The 14,447-nt window shown below is 34.0% G+C and overlaps 1 protein-coding gene and 1 long non-coding RNA gene across 3 annotated transcripts; both read left to right on the top strand.

The window, feature by feature from the left end:
• The first annotated feature begins 500 nt into the window (after nucleotides 1–500).
• LOC116404972 lies at nucleotides 501–2,257 on the top strand. 2 transcript variants are annotated; one of them, XR_004217996.1, is made up of 3 exons: nucleotides 501–982; nucleotides 1,075–1,351; nucleotides 2,077–2,257. It is a non-coding gene; the product is annotated as an uncharacterized LOC116404972 (long non-coding RNA). The 2 variants fall into 2 exon arrangements; XR_004217995.1 differs by lacking the exon at nucleotides 2,077–2,257 and having other exon boundaries at nucleotides 502–982; nucleotides 1,075–1,503.
• A 6,239-nt stretch (nucleotides 2,258–8,496) lies between these two features.
• Nucleotides 8,497–13,921, top strand: LOC101211286 (probable 28S rRNA (cytosine-C(5))-methyltransferase). Its single transcript, XM_004148872.3, has 17 exons — nucleotides 8,497–8,902; nucleotides 8,996–9,168; nucleotides 9,278–9,341; nucleotides 9,433–9,566; nucleotides 9,647–9,730; nucleotides 9,814–9,888; nucleotides 10,033–10,104; nucleotides 10,182–10,255; nucleotides 10,553–10,605; nucleotides 11,336–11,445; nucleotides 11,649–11,717; nucleotides 11,808–11,882; nucleotides 11,989–12,081; nucleotides 12,160–12,239; nucleotides 12,329–12,428; nucleotides 13,150–13,412; nucleotides 13,533–13,921. The coding sequence occupies exons 1-17, from the start codon at nucleotides 8,641–8,643 to the stop codon at nucleotides 13,585–13,587; spliced, it is 1,836 nt and encodes a 611-aa protein (XP_004148920.1). The 5' UTR covers nucleotides 8,497–8,640; the 3' UTR covers nucleotides 13,588–13,921.
• The last annotated feature ends 526 nt before the right edge of the window (nucleotides 13,922–14,447 follow it).

The following is a 14,447-nucleotide window of genomic DNA, read 5'->3' as shown; positions in this document are numbered from 1 at the left end:
TAAACACTCATCGTGTATCTCCTCGCGAGATGACGTGTTGAACGTCTAGTAAGCCGACAACTTCTCTTGTCCTTTCGTAAAGTCTTTCCTCAAACTCAGACCTTCTTATTGCAACAGAGATTTACAACTTTTGGAATTTGCTCCATTGCCTAGTACTTTTACAAAATACAACCCAACCTTAACTCCTAGGCGCTAAACTCAAATAACAATATTAATGCAGCAGAATAACGTAACCTCTTCTCTTTATTAACTTAACACTTCTACACAATTCAAACTGTACAAATTACATTTCTTTCCTTGTCAAATGTAAAATCTAAGTGTAACACCCAAAACTCGAAGGTATTTTATTTTAAGAAATTTTTCGATTTGTTCAAGATTTATTTTTTTAGAAGAAAATATGTTGAAGGGGGAGAAAGAAGATTTGAAAATGTAATAATATAATATATATATTTATTTATTTTATAATTTTTATTATTAAATTAAATAAAAAAAAGAAAAGAAAATTTATTTCCTTTCTTCTTCCTCCCGCGCGTAAACCCCTCTCTCCATCTTTTTCTTCTTCTCCTTCCTGTACCCTAGCCGCACGCCTCCCTCTCTTCCCTTCCGTTCGCCGCAGCCCAGCCGCCGGCTGTCTCCCCTCTCCTTTCTCCTCTGTTTTCTGCACCGCCGCGCGACCTCTGTCTCCGTCGAAGCCAAGTCCAGCCGTACGCCGTCTCTCCATCACAAATCACTCTGTTTCGCGAAGCTCCGCCGCTCCACCTGCTATCGACGTCGGCCGACTAGTTGCTGTAACCGTTCAGATTTGCTGTAACCGTTCAGATTCGCGGTTTGTTCGAGTCGGTCTCCATCCGTGAAGCCCAACCGCCAAGTCTCCTTTAGCCGACCGTTGACCGACCCACACTTAGGATTTTTATTGCGAGTTCGACAGTCGTGCGTGGAGGTGCTGCCTCTGTTTTACAATTTTATCGAGGTTGCTTTGTTGGTAATAATTTAAGTATGAATGGTAATTTGTTTCAAAGTGGTTCAAGCATTATGCTTGGAATGTTTAGCTAATTTGTTAATTGATTCTTGAAGGTGTTGGGAGTAATGTTGGGTCCCTTAAATTCACAACCAATTTGTGAATTGTTGAGGGTTCAGTTCGCCAATACTTCGCTGAGTTGGAACTTACGTTGAGGAAAGTAAGTGAGATATGTATCGTGAAAGTAATCGAATTTTGTATTGTTATGCTTAGAATTGTTTCGTGGAGGAAAGTAAGTGAGATATGTATCGTGAAAGTAATCGAATTTTGTATTGTTATGCTTAGAATTGTTTCGTGGACGTTAGTTGATTAAGGAGCTTCCCTAACTTTGAGGTAAGAGATTTTCTACTAGACTCACCTACAATTTTGAGTTATGTTGGACTGTATGGTTAAATTGGAATTTAGTGTACATCGTGTTTAACTGACTGAATGTGTATTTTTACACATATGGATGTTGAATGACTGAAAGTTATATGTTTCTTGCATAAACGTAGGGTGGAACTGGTAGATTGTCGTTTGACTGAATATATGATATATGGTTATGATTGTGTTTCTGTGAATTGAGGAAAGGTCGTGGTTGTGTCCTTGTAGACTAAAGTGGATGTTATGATTGTTTAGTTGTTCACTGATGTACTGACGTGCTTCTGATTGGCCTTGAGCTAAATTCGAATAAGATGACTGTTAGGTACCAAGTGAAGAGTTTATGAAATGAGAATATTTAACTGAACTAAAAAGGAAAAATTGTTAGCTTTTATTGCGATGTGTGCCTTGTAGGTGTCCCACGGGAGCACCAATTATTCTACATCCTTCGGGAGCATTAGACTGATATGTGTTTCTGCAGAACACTAGATTGAAATGTACGTCCCTCGGGGCGTTAGACTGAAATGTACGTCCCTCGGGGCGTTAGACTGAAATGTGCATCCTACGGGATCACAAGACTGCGACTGTACAGGGTGTTCCAATAGAATGTTAACAATTTATTTTCCCCTGACGGGACCAGTACGAGGGTCTCTTACTAGGTATTTTTATACTCACCCTCTTTATGTTTGATTTTTTAGGCAAAGGTAATAAAGGCGGCAAACCGGCGAGGGGCAGGAAGGAAGCGTGACCGCCACAGGGGACACTTTAAAATTTTGCTTCTGCTTAGTGATTTATAGTATTATTTGTATTCGAACGTGAGACTGTTTAGAAAATTTTGAGGTTTTAAAGTATTCAAAGATTTGAAACTTTAGTTTTAAATTTTCACGTGGATTTTAGTAATTTAAAACTGGGCCCAAACAAACAAAATAAATTTTGTTCTTTTGAGGTTTGAAATTTTAATTAACCAAGGTCTTTTGTCAAAAGTTAATGACCTCGACTTAGGTAAAATGTTGGGTCGTTACACTAAGGCTAACTTCTGATCGACCACTACAAGAAGTCTAACCTTTAATGTGGGTTTAAAACCGACACTATAAGCCTTTAACGTAAGTTGGCAACCGACATCTTTGCAAGTGTGATTAAAGGCCTTTAATGTCAGTTTAAAAACAACATTAAAGGCTTCTTTAATGTTGGTTTAAAACCGACATCAAAGGCCTTTAATGTCATTTTTAAACTGACATCTTTGATAGTGTTATTGAAGGCCTTAAATATCAATTGAGCTTTGATGTCGGTTAAAAATGACATTAGAGAGATCTTTGATGTCGTTTTAAACCGACATTAAAGTCTTATTTTTTGGTCCACTTTTACAAATTAATTTTTATTAAAATCTTGCACTATTGTCTTTTTTGTACATCAAATAGTTAAAAATCGATATTATGGATCCGTGTAGATTAATATTATTTTCCTTCCAACAAATCAAATAAGTTAATATTCTTTTAAAAACTATAATATTTCTCTTTTACGTGCGTATATACATAATAAAATTTTAATGTTGTGTTTATATATACATTCTACAATAGTACATGAAACAAGATCCTAATATAAGACTTAAATAAGAAATCCTAAACAGCTTCACACTCTTGAACTCTCAACGATCACTTAGCTTCTTACTCGATCGCCTGGTCATCTACACGATCGCTTAGCTTTCAACCTGATATGACATCAATCATTCTACAAATAATTAGATCATACAATATATGTTTGCGTTTTATAACGATGGAAAACATCAAAGTCGATTCCTAATTTTACCAAAAATTTCACACCTATATTACCACATAAAGATTGCTCCTACACTAAAAATATTGGTCCAAATAAAACATAAAATTTAAATCAAACATGATAGGAAAACATAAATATTGCTTTTAAACTAAATATCACACAAAAGATTTCAAACTGATCTTACCAAATCAACAAATAAATATTGCTTCAAATAAAACATGAAATATCGTACATTTATCTAACATTTACTACTACACTATATCAAAATCATAAACCATTAAGGTAAGAAACAAGATAGGGAAGCTTACACAGAAATCACAAATCCCTTAGCAGAACAAACAACTATATTCAAGCTGCATGGATCACAAAACAAAAAAATGATATTTTATGACATTTCAATACAATCCAAATTAAAAGGAGGAAAGAAAAAACTCACGGAGAGTCAAAATGCGCATTTTTGGCGAGAAATATGTTATTTTCTGATTTTAACTTTCCGTGATAGTTATTTGGTGTCATAAAAATTAAAAGCATTAAATAATTTATTAAAATAAAATCTAATTAGAAAAACGCCCAAATTGTACGCCTACTTATCCTTTTCTCAAAATCGTCTTCCTCTTCGAACGTCTTCCATCAACCTGACCATCAAACGAATAATCACCATCGACCTCTCCAGACGCTATGGCGATCTGCAAACTTCATCACCGCCGACAAGACCATCGCGCATCATTGCCAACAGTCCATTTTCGAAAGTCCTTGCCCGCCTTCGGCAACATTTTCTCGGGTTAGGTTTTGTTGTTTTTTCTGATTCTTCTTCTTCTTCTTCCTTCCCATTACTTTCTTTTGATTTTTTTGTCTTGGTATAAAATACGTATGCTGAGATGAGACACAAAGATTTGCATTGTCTCTCTTCACTGCAATTCCCATTCCACTTCCACTTTATCGGTGATTGTTCAACATCTCTCCGGTTTCTTCACTGTGACGGCGAACATCTTCCAAAAAAATTGCTTTAAATGTTTTGTTGAATTGACTCAATGACTTTCACTTCTATTTAGTGTTATCCATGATCTCTCCCTCATGCTCCCCTCTCCTTTTCCTCTAAACCCATCTCCATTTCCTCTGTTTTCTTTTCGACTTCAGTTTTTTTACTAGCTCGCCTCCTCTTCTTCCTCCAATTCCACTTCCTCTTCACCAAATGTTCACTATCTTCCTCCTGATTTCATTCTCTAGTTTCTTCCCAAAGTAAATTTGAACATTTCAAATTACAACCAATATAAATAAATCTCATTACTCTTTACGAGCTAGGAAGGGGACCTAATGGACCTACAAATTAGAAGCCACAACGATATGAGATTAATTGACTAAACTCATTAACCACATTAATCAATATTTGTTAACTGTGTGTACACTCCACTACAGACTCGCAGCTGAACTCTTTTCACTATAGATATATTTATGTGTCAATGAATATAAACCAATAATAGTAAGTTATTCCTTCGTCAGTGTTGGTAACACCAACTGGGTCAAATTATCGTTTTACCCCTAGGTGATATCTAGTCTTTAAATACCAGTGCTCCTCTAATGAACATTCTGTTTATGGTGTCGCGATGTGATCGCTACGCGGAGCGGCCGACCTCCCAATTTATTTAATAAATAAATAATTTTTGAGTCGCCACCAATCATATTAAGGTGTGATTGGTCACCCAAAAAAGAAAAGAAATGGTCTACGTAAATTCAGAGATTTAAGTTCGGGAGTCAATTGTGTGTGGGGAAGGTGTTACCACCCTACAACACCCACATAATGGTTACCCAATTTTATCTTTTAAATTAAATATAGGGGTTCACAAAACAAAGTTTTTATTTATGTTTTGTTTAAATGTCTCATGTTTATCAATTCATATCGAAAAAAGTAAAACCTAAGCATGAATTGATAATTATGGGCGGCATAGGAGCCATTAGAAAAATGAAGTTTATTTTTGTTTTAAAAGATTTTTTTCACCTTAAGAATATTAAGATACCAAAACTTGATATTTTAATCTCTATCACATGTGTTTAATGAGAAATTTCATGTATTTAAGAATTAATAAATTCATAGAAAACACTATTCAGTCTCATTTAAAATATGAAATGTATTTATTTCAAAACAATCTATTAATTAAATTTCAAACAGAAAAATTTCATGTATTTCTGGAATTTAAATTATAAAATCCATAAAAAACAATACTTTTCTCCAATTTACATTTTTATATTTCAATTGAAAAATTAATAACAATGACAAAACATTATGAAATGCAATATGCAAAATGTACAAGATGATTAATTAACGTAGGATGCAAGATAATTAACTAATATAACACATGCAAGATAATTAATTAATGCAGAATAATTAATTAATTTAAAAGGATGCAAAATAATTAATTAATGTAGAAAGATGCAAAATAATGGGATGTAAAATAATTAATTAATGTAGAAAGATGCAAAATAATTAATTAATGCAGAAAGAGAAATATGCAAAATAATTAATTAATTCAGAAATATGCAAAATAATTAATCAATTCGGAAATATGTAAAATAATTAATCAATTCAGAAATATGCAAAATAATTCATCAAGTCCGACCAGAGTAATGAATAATTAAACGAGGATGTCAAATGGATGAAATAATAATTAATTGCAGAGTGCCAAAGTAGGTTTAATGAAGATGTCAATAAATAATCACAATAGCCAAATGGATGTCAAATAATTTTAGCAATATGCATGCTGATTAATTAATTAATATAGAATACAAATAATTTGAATGAGTAATTGACATAAGAGGCCAAATGATTGCCAAAATAATTAACGATATGCAAATAATTAGCTCACAATGGAGGATGCCAAAAGTTAAAACTGTCAAATACATGTGCTAATTAATTAACAATGCATAATTAAGAGAGTATGTCAAATGAATAATTATTTTCAAATGCATAATTAACACATATGCCAAATGGATAATTATTAACCCAAGATACCAAATAGATACAAGCAATTAACAAATGAGTGCCTAAATAATTAAAAAGATGCAAATAATTAAATCAGCATGCCAAATGGGGGTTAAATAATTAACACAACAACCAAATAATTAACGCAACATCTAATTAGTTAATCAAATGAAATAATTAACATAGCACCAAAGTGAGTGCCAAATAATTAACCAGATGCAAATGCAGAACACTAGAACACTCATTAATTAACGCAACAATCAAAATAGCCAAATGAGTGCCAAATTAATTAACCAGATGCAGAACACTAAAACACTAATTAATTAGTTAATTAGGACAACAATCAAAATGGATACCAAATAATTAATAGCAGCCAAATCAGATAACCCAAAGCACTCAAATGGGTGCCAAATAATTAACCCAAAATCATCGAACATGAAAAAAGAAAAAGAACTTAACAACAGGTCTGCCTTAAATGCATGATTTTTGAATTTAATTTGGATTACCAATAACATTTTATATGTAGTACATTTAAAATCTAAAAAGATTAGTTGAACAATTAGATCAATTTTGTGTGACTAGGTCGGCTACATATGTAGTCTATCAGGTACATGTTTGATCTTTTTCAACCTAATCAGGTACATTGTGTTGAACTTGAATTTTAAGTTCTATATTATTTCTTTAATATTATTTGTTTCATACAATATATTGTGTTTCAGATTATCTGGGAGCCATAGAAAGTTGTCATAGATAGTTTGCCACATTTCTATACGAATGGTAATGACATATGACAAACGATTAGTCCTCTCATATGTTTTTACATTGGTGAGTGACATCATTCTGACAGAACACTTAGACACGGTTTGGTCTTCAACAAGATGTTTTGACGTGACTATAATACTAAACCATTGTTGCATGACATTGACCTGAGGACTGCTGATTGGTCAAATAGCTCATTAAGTGATGCAATGACTAAATCGTAGGATGTTTACTGCTGTGGGACCTCCAATAAAGTAATTTGATATGGATGTAACTCAAGAATACATCAATTGATACAAAAACATTACCATACTCTATATCACTCGACGGAGAGCTACTGTGGGTCATTTGGTACACATTTAAATATTGTCTAATTATTTTTAGAACAAATTTATTTTCAATGTTTTCTGATTCATTTTAATATTTCATAGAGATTGAACAATAGTAGACTCTCGGATGTTGCAGATGATCCACAACAGGTCCTAGAGCAGTACATGTTGAACATTCACTATATGTACGTGTCCCTATTGTTCTTACTCCAGTTTGAAGGAGATGTGCTCAAGTACAAGAAGCCTAATCAATTGGAAGAAGTTGACCAACACGTGGAAGAAGCTCCTCATGTGACACAAACACAAAGTGAGCATGGTTACGTTAGTCTAGTAATGATGATGAGCATTTGGAACGACATATTATGATTCAGTAGTCGGTCAATCGTCATACTTTGGAACATGATATTACAATTCAGAGGTAGGTCCATCATCATCAAACTTTGGACAACAATACTATAATTTGGGGAGCGATCCATCATCTTCATATGCATGGTCACCCATAATGAATATTTGTACTACGAAGCGCCTGCAACGGTACCTGAGCAACAACAACAGTAGAATCAGGCAGAAATATAACAACAAAAGAGTGTAGAGTTGACGACAACGACCAGCTAGAAATCGTCGACGTCCAGGTTATGGAAAACATTGATTTTTTTTTTCATTGAATGAAAATTGTTAAATTATTAAATTATTTTATTAGACATTCTGATTTATATTTTATTATTTTTCAATCAAAAGCACTGTGGCCATCAATTAAAAACTTAGCGTAAACATAAATTGAAAAATTTAAAAAAAGTTGAAAGAAATTTCATCAATTTAAAAACAAGGAACATAGATTTTCAATAAATTTTAGTAACAATAAAATTAACTTTCATAAAACAAATAGATTAGAAAAATAAATAAGTATTAAATTAAAAAATAAGAATTTAAAACTTTTAACAAAAAACAATTGATTTGTTTTATGAAACAAAAATTATTTTAAAATAAAAATAAAATTGTGTGAAAATGGAAAAATAAAAAGTAAAATTTGGGTAAGTCTTGCCAAAAGGAAAAAAAAAAAAAAAAAAAGAGATGGGTGAGTGTGAGAACAATGAAATATATTATTTGAAGTGAAGGTTATTTTTGTAAATGGTTTGAAAAGCAACATTGTTTTTGTAATTCTAATCAAACACCGGTTAGTTTTGAAATATTTTGGCCGGGTCGAGTCGAGTCGGTCAGTCAAAACTTGAAAAGCCGGACGGTTTAACACTTGTGTAACCAAATTATCCCTTTGCCAAAACCCTAAACCCCCATTTGTTGACGATTCTTGTCGATGTCTTCCTTATATCTTTCTGTATCCTGAATTGGTCGCTACTTCTTCACTTTCTAGTTCCAAGTTTCGGTGACGGGCTTCATCCAGCCAAGAAATTCTTCATCTTCCAATGGCTGCCACCAAGTTCAACAAGAAGAAGGTTGTGAAACGGGACGACCCTTCATCGAAAAGGAAGAAGAAGGACGAGCTTTTCACTCCTAAGCGTTCTAAGGAGGAAGAGGATGACTCTGACCTTTCTGATGCTCTGGCTGAGGAAGAAGTAGATAATGGACTGATTGATAGTGATGAAGAAGGATCTGGTTCTGGTTCTGAAGATTCTTCGGATGGTGATGACCCTTTGGCTCATGATTTCCTCCAAGGAAGTGACGAAGGTCATTATCTTTTCCTTTTTGTTTTTCTCATAATGATTTGTCTTCTCCTGTTACCTTGTTCTGTGGGGTTCATCGCAAATTTTTGTTTTCTAGATGAAGAGAATGATTCAGGCTCGGTTTCAAGTTCTGATTCTGACGAAACCGACATCGAAGACAAGTCGAGAATTATCGATGAGAAAAGGGCGAGGGAAGAAAAGGATGCAGCGGATGAAATGCAGCTCAATATTAAAGATGAGTCCGATGAGTTCAGATTACCAACCAAGGAGGTTGCATTTATATGCAGTTTTACCGTGTTTAGTTTGTGTGATTTTGATGTAATTGGTTTATAGTGTTTTATTTTCTTTAAAATGTCTTCGTCATTACCATGTTTTACAGGAACTTGAGGAAGAGTCGCTTAGACCTCCTGACCTTTCAAGTTTACAAAGGCGGATAAGAGAGAGTATGCATCTTCATTTGTTCTCTGCAATTTATTGCTTCCATAGTTTCTTCTGTACTAATGACATCCCATGTCTGCTGGAATGCAATTTTAGTTGTTCGAGTTCTTTCGAATTTCAAGGCTTTGAGGCAAGAGGGAGCAACCCGTAAGGACTATGTTGAACAACTTAAGAAAGATATTGGTTCGTACTATGGGTACAATGAGTTTCTTATTGGGGTGCTGGTTGAGGTAACCACTCGTTGATAATTATTTACTTATTGTGTTAGTGTTGGGAGTAAAAGTTAATGATCAGCATGCGTTATATTCAGATGTTTCCAGTAGTTGAGCTAATGGAACTTATTGAAGCTTTTGAAAAGCCTAGACCGATATGTTTGCGGACTAACACCTTAAAGGTAGTTTCCATGCAGTTGGCTCTGTCTGTGATATGAGATTTCTGATATCTTGATCTTATTGAAATACTTCTCTTTGCTATTAGACAAGAAGGCGGGATTTGGCTGATGTTCTGATTAACAGAGGTGTAAACTTAGATCCTTTGAGCAAGTGGTCAAAGGTAAGGTGCCTAGTTTCTGATAAGTTATCCTCCATTCTGGCTTCTTTCTTTTCTTTCTTTCTTTCTTTCTTCTCTCTCTCTGTTTTTTTTTTTAATATATTTTTTAAAAATAAACAAGTAGTTATATTTCTATGCTAATTGCAGGTTGGACTTGTTGTATATGATTCCCAAGTTCCAATTGGAGCAACTCCTGAATATATGGCTGGTTTTTACATGGTAAAGTTTGTTCTATTATCTTTATGTGTTCTCCTTAGTACTTTAGGTAGTAAATAAGATATGTTTTATCTTTACAGCTACAAGGTGCGAGCTCCTTTCTGCCTGTAATGGCCCTTGCTCCTCAAGAAAAAGAACGAATTGTTGACATGGCGTAAGTGAATAACTTTGCTTCTTAGTTATACTTTATTGTTATTTTTTCTAAACTGATGTAAAGGATGCCATATCCTGCAAAGTTGGCTTATTTTAACTTTATTCTCTATATCTCCTGTATGGCCATCGGCTATAATCTTTGTACTCTTTGGTGAAATGACATGGCTGTTTGGTTCCAAAATGTAGCAACTAGAAATCCATTATATGTTACAGTAATATAGCCACTATCAATGTAGTTGGATATTTGGCACACTATTGTATCAATGCCTTCTCTTATAATAGTTTGAAACTATTGCAGGGCAGCACCTGGTGGTAAAACTACTTACATAGCGGCACTCATGAAAAATAGTGGTATGTACACCCCAATTAAGATATATTGATGTCTGTTTACATAGTCTAGTTACTGAAGCAATCTGTTGACCATGACCTCCAATGTATTCTTATAGAGTAAACATAAATGTATTATTCTTATGGGTAACAAGAACTGGTTGGATAAGGGTTTGAGGTGTGGATGAGTATAGTTTTTGCTTTTCTGTGGTCAATTTTGACTAGACCCGAATAAACTGTTAGATAACAATTATATTAAATGCCAACTGGATCAAAACGATTGAGGGTTACAAACTGGATTGGTTAGTGCTGGTTGTTTCAATTGATCCAATTCAGTTATTGTTTTAAAATTGTTATGAAAATGGATTCATATAAGCTCAAGTTTTATGGGGTGCACTTGTTTGTAAATGAGGGTATGACCTTTCCTTTAGGAGGGTTTCCTTTGAAGGCTTTTCAACTAAAGCTGTCTACATAAAAAAATGTTTGAGAGTAGGGAATGTAGTTGGAAAGTAGTTCTTATCTAGATTGATAAATGTTACAGAAATTCCATTGGCAATTTTTATCTTGAGAAATGTCCAGTTCACTACAGTTGTGCATTATATATTCTCCAAGACATACAACTCTGATCTTTTAGCATGTCATAGCCTCACTGTTGCATCTATAGTCAATTCTCTGTTTCTTCTATTTGTGAATTTTGACGTAAAATTTTGATTGTTCTTATTCTATTTGTTCACGAACTGTTTGACTATCTCAGGGATGATATTTGCAAATGAAATTAAAGCACAAAGATTGAAGTCACTTACTGCAAATTTACATCGGATGGGAGTGACAAATACTGTTGTATGCAACTATGATGGGAAGGAGGTCTGGTTATCATTATTCTCCCCACCACCTATTTTCCAATTTATAATAATACACGTCTTTTATAATTTCAAATATAGTTGGGCTTAGTCTCAATATACAAAATTTTCACATCATTTTTTTGGGAGAAATTAACTGATGTATGGTTTGTCTGAGAATATAAGCTAAAAGTTATATATATATTTTTTTTGTGTATTCTCATTCAGCTCCCAAAAGTATTGGGCATGAATACAGCTGATAGAGTTCTATTAGATGCCCCTTGCAGTGGATCTGGAGTAAGTAACCCGTGCCAATGTATTGGGCTCTTTATTTTCGTCTTGTCCATTAGTGTTTTGTAAACTGAATCTTCATTTTCCCTTTGTTAGGTTGTATCCAAGGATGAATCTGTTAAAACCTCAAAAAGCTTGGAAGAAATCCAGAAATGTGCTGAGTTGCAGAAGGTATATATTATGTGTTTTTACGGACCCAACAAATATTCCTCTAATTACTTTTTTGGCTCCATTGGACAAAAGGAGAGTTTCCAATAACTCTTATTGTTTTTCACAGCAACTTATACTTGCTGCAATTGACATGGTTGATTCAAATTCAAAATCTGGAGGATATGTTGTTTACTCCACATGCTCCATAATGGTTGATGAGGTTTGTATTACTATCAATGCTTTTTGTTATTTTTTTTTCTTGGCGGAATACTGGTACTAATCGCACATTTGCATGCAGAATGAAGCAATTGTTGACTATGCACTTAGAAAGAGGGATGTGAAGCTTGTGCCATGTGGCCTTGATTTTGGACGTCCTGGGTACCTCAAAATGCTTTTTTCTAGACTTAAAAAGAAGTCAGTCCTATCTTTGTTCATACCCTCATTTAACCAATCTACTTTTCTTTTAGGTTTATCCGGTTCAGGGAAAAACGTTTCCACCCATCTTTAGAAAAGACAAGACGTTTCTACCCTCATGTCCACAACATGGATGGTTTTTTTGTTGCAAAGGTAGATTTCATCCTTAAAAGATTGATATATGTCGAGCTCCTCCCTACCCTAACCAATTCTATTGAATATGATTGGCTGGGATATCAGGAATTTGCATTCTTGAGGAATAAATCTTAAATACTGTAATCAGTAAATCTAGTATACACCTTGGAACCATACTTACTCAAATTTGGGCAAGGATTGATGTATGTCGAGCTCCTCTTCCCTCAACTTAGACAGCACCACATGTGTATGCGAGGTTCTGAGTGTCTGTTTCTATTTTATTATTACTTTGGTTAAGTTGGAAGTATTCAGGTCAGAGAAGCATAAGTAAACAAAAAACAATGGAGAACTGACATGAGGAACAATTTTGAGTTGTGTTTTTTTCTTGGATTGTTATCTAGGAGTACAACCTAAGTTGTTACAAAGGGAGTGTTCAAGAAACATAGGAAAGTAACAGGAGTTGTGACTATCAAGATCCTATATTTGTGAAACTATAATATTTTCATTTAGCTTCATATTTTTGTTTTTGTTTTTGCTTTTTGGTTTTTTTGGGTTTTTGAACCAACGATAGGCATCATGATTGTTGCTGCATGGAGGTTGGCATTCCAACTGCAGAAAGAAAACTATATAGTTTTATCTTTCAACTTTGAATTGATATTCTATTATGGCTCATAACATAAGGACCTTTTGATTTGAATGTAATATAACTCTGGATTAATTTGTTTCCACTGTTATACAGTTGAAAAAAATGAGCAACAAGATTCCATCTGCAAAATCTTCGGAATCATTGAATGAGGCTGTGGAAGAAGATGATGATGACACAAAGAAAGTTGGAAATGAGAAGAACGACGGTGAATGTCTTCACCCACAATTAAACGACGGTGGAAAGGGAAAGAAGGGTTCACAAAACCACGTGGTTGGCAATGGCAAAGAATCCAAGCCCACTGTGGAAAGGAGTAAGAAGAGAAAATTTCCTTCAAGAGAGGAAATTTCAAGAGCTAGGTGAGCAACTGGCTGATCTTTCCCATCATTTGCTTAGCCTTGAGAGTTGATTGTTTTAGCAATATCCATATGGTTGTATTCTCTGAAAGATTTTTACGGTCCATTTCAAAATCTCTGCAGGGAGGAAAAACGACAAGCTTTGAGGGTAAAGAAACATGGGAGCAAGAAAGGGTAAAACCCAAGATCTAATCATTTGAGGTACGTCTTAAGGATGGTAAATTTCTGATACAGTGAAATCTAATGATGTTTATTGAGCACCTAAAAATGCCTTGCTCAAGTGTGGAAAGAAAATATAGTTCTTGTATGAAATGTCCAATTTTGTTAGCTAAAGATTCATGTAGGAGGATCTTTCTGATCACACATTTGCTTAATTTATATTTTTATGATGAATTGTTTTTTACAACGTATGAATTGGGTACCATGGTGGTTCCCTTAGAAATTAGTAATAGAGCGTTGCTTTATGTAATTTTTTTTATTGATGAATTAAATTTATTTTGGTTGAATTTTAATGATTGAATTGAAGATGCACATTTATTTAATTATAGGATGATGGCCTCAAAATTTAATTGGGCAATCACTAAAATCGACCAGAAGTAGAGTTAAAGAAATGTGATCCAAAGTTTAACAGGTTTTAATTTTTGTACCACTTCAATTTTAACGTTGAATCAATTTTCAGTTTAAGAATACAATTACATAATTGAAATTTAAATGTAATGTTTTCTAGTTTTTGCTGAAGCCACCACTAAATTTACCCCTACTTTGGGGTTTGGGGGTGATCAAAGGTTTATCGGAGTCTACTAGAATTCAATGTGTAATTCAATGTTTGAATGGTCGAGTCGACTAGAATTCAATGTTTGAATGGTCGAGCTGATTTTGGTTGCCATTTTCAACAAAACTGACTACGAACTGAGTCGACTAGAATTCAATGACTGAATGGTTGAACCAATTTTGGTTGCCATTTCCAGCAAAACTGACTACGGACTTGTTCATTTGGTTCGTTTCTTCGATTTTTTAATTATTAAATATATATTTTTT

The sequence above is a fragment of the Cucumis sativus genome, chromosome 7 (genome assembly GCF_000004075.3).
Source record: "Cucumis sativus cultivar 9930 chromosome 7, Cucumber_9930_V3, whole genome shotgun sequence".
NCBI classification, from domain to species: domain Eukaryota; kingdom Viridiplantae; phylum Streptophyta; class Magnoliopsida; order Cucurbitales; family Cucurbitaceae; genus Cucumis; species Cucumis sativus.
Note: the sequence above shows the minus strand (reverse complement) of the source record. Positions and strands in the feature narration are given on the sequence as shown.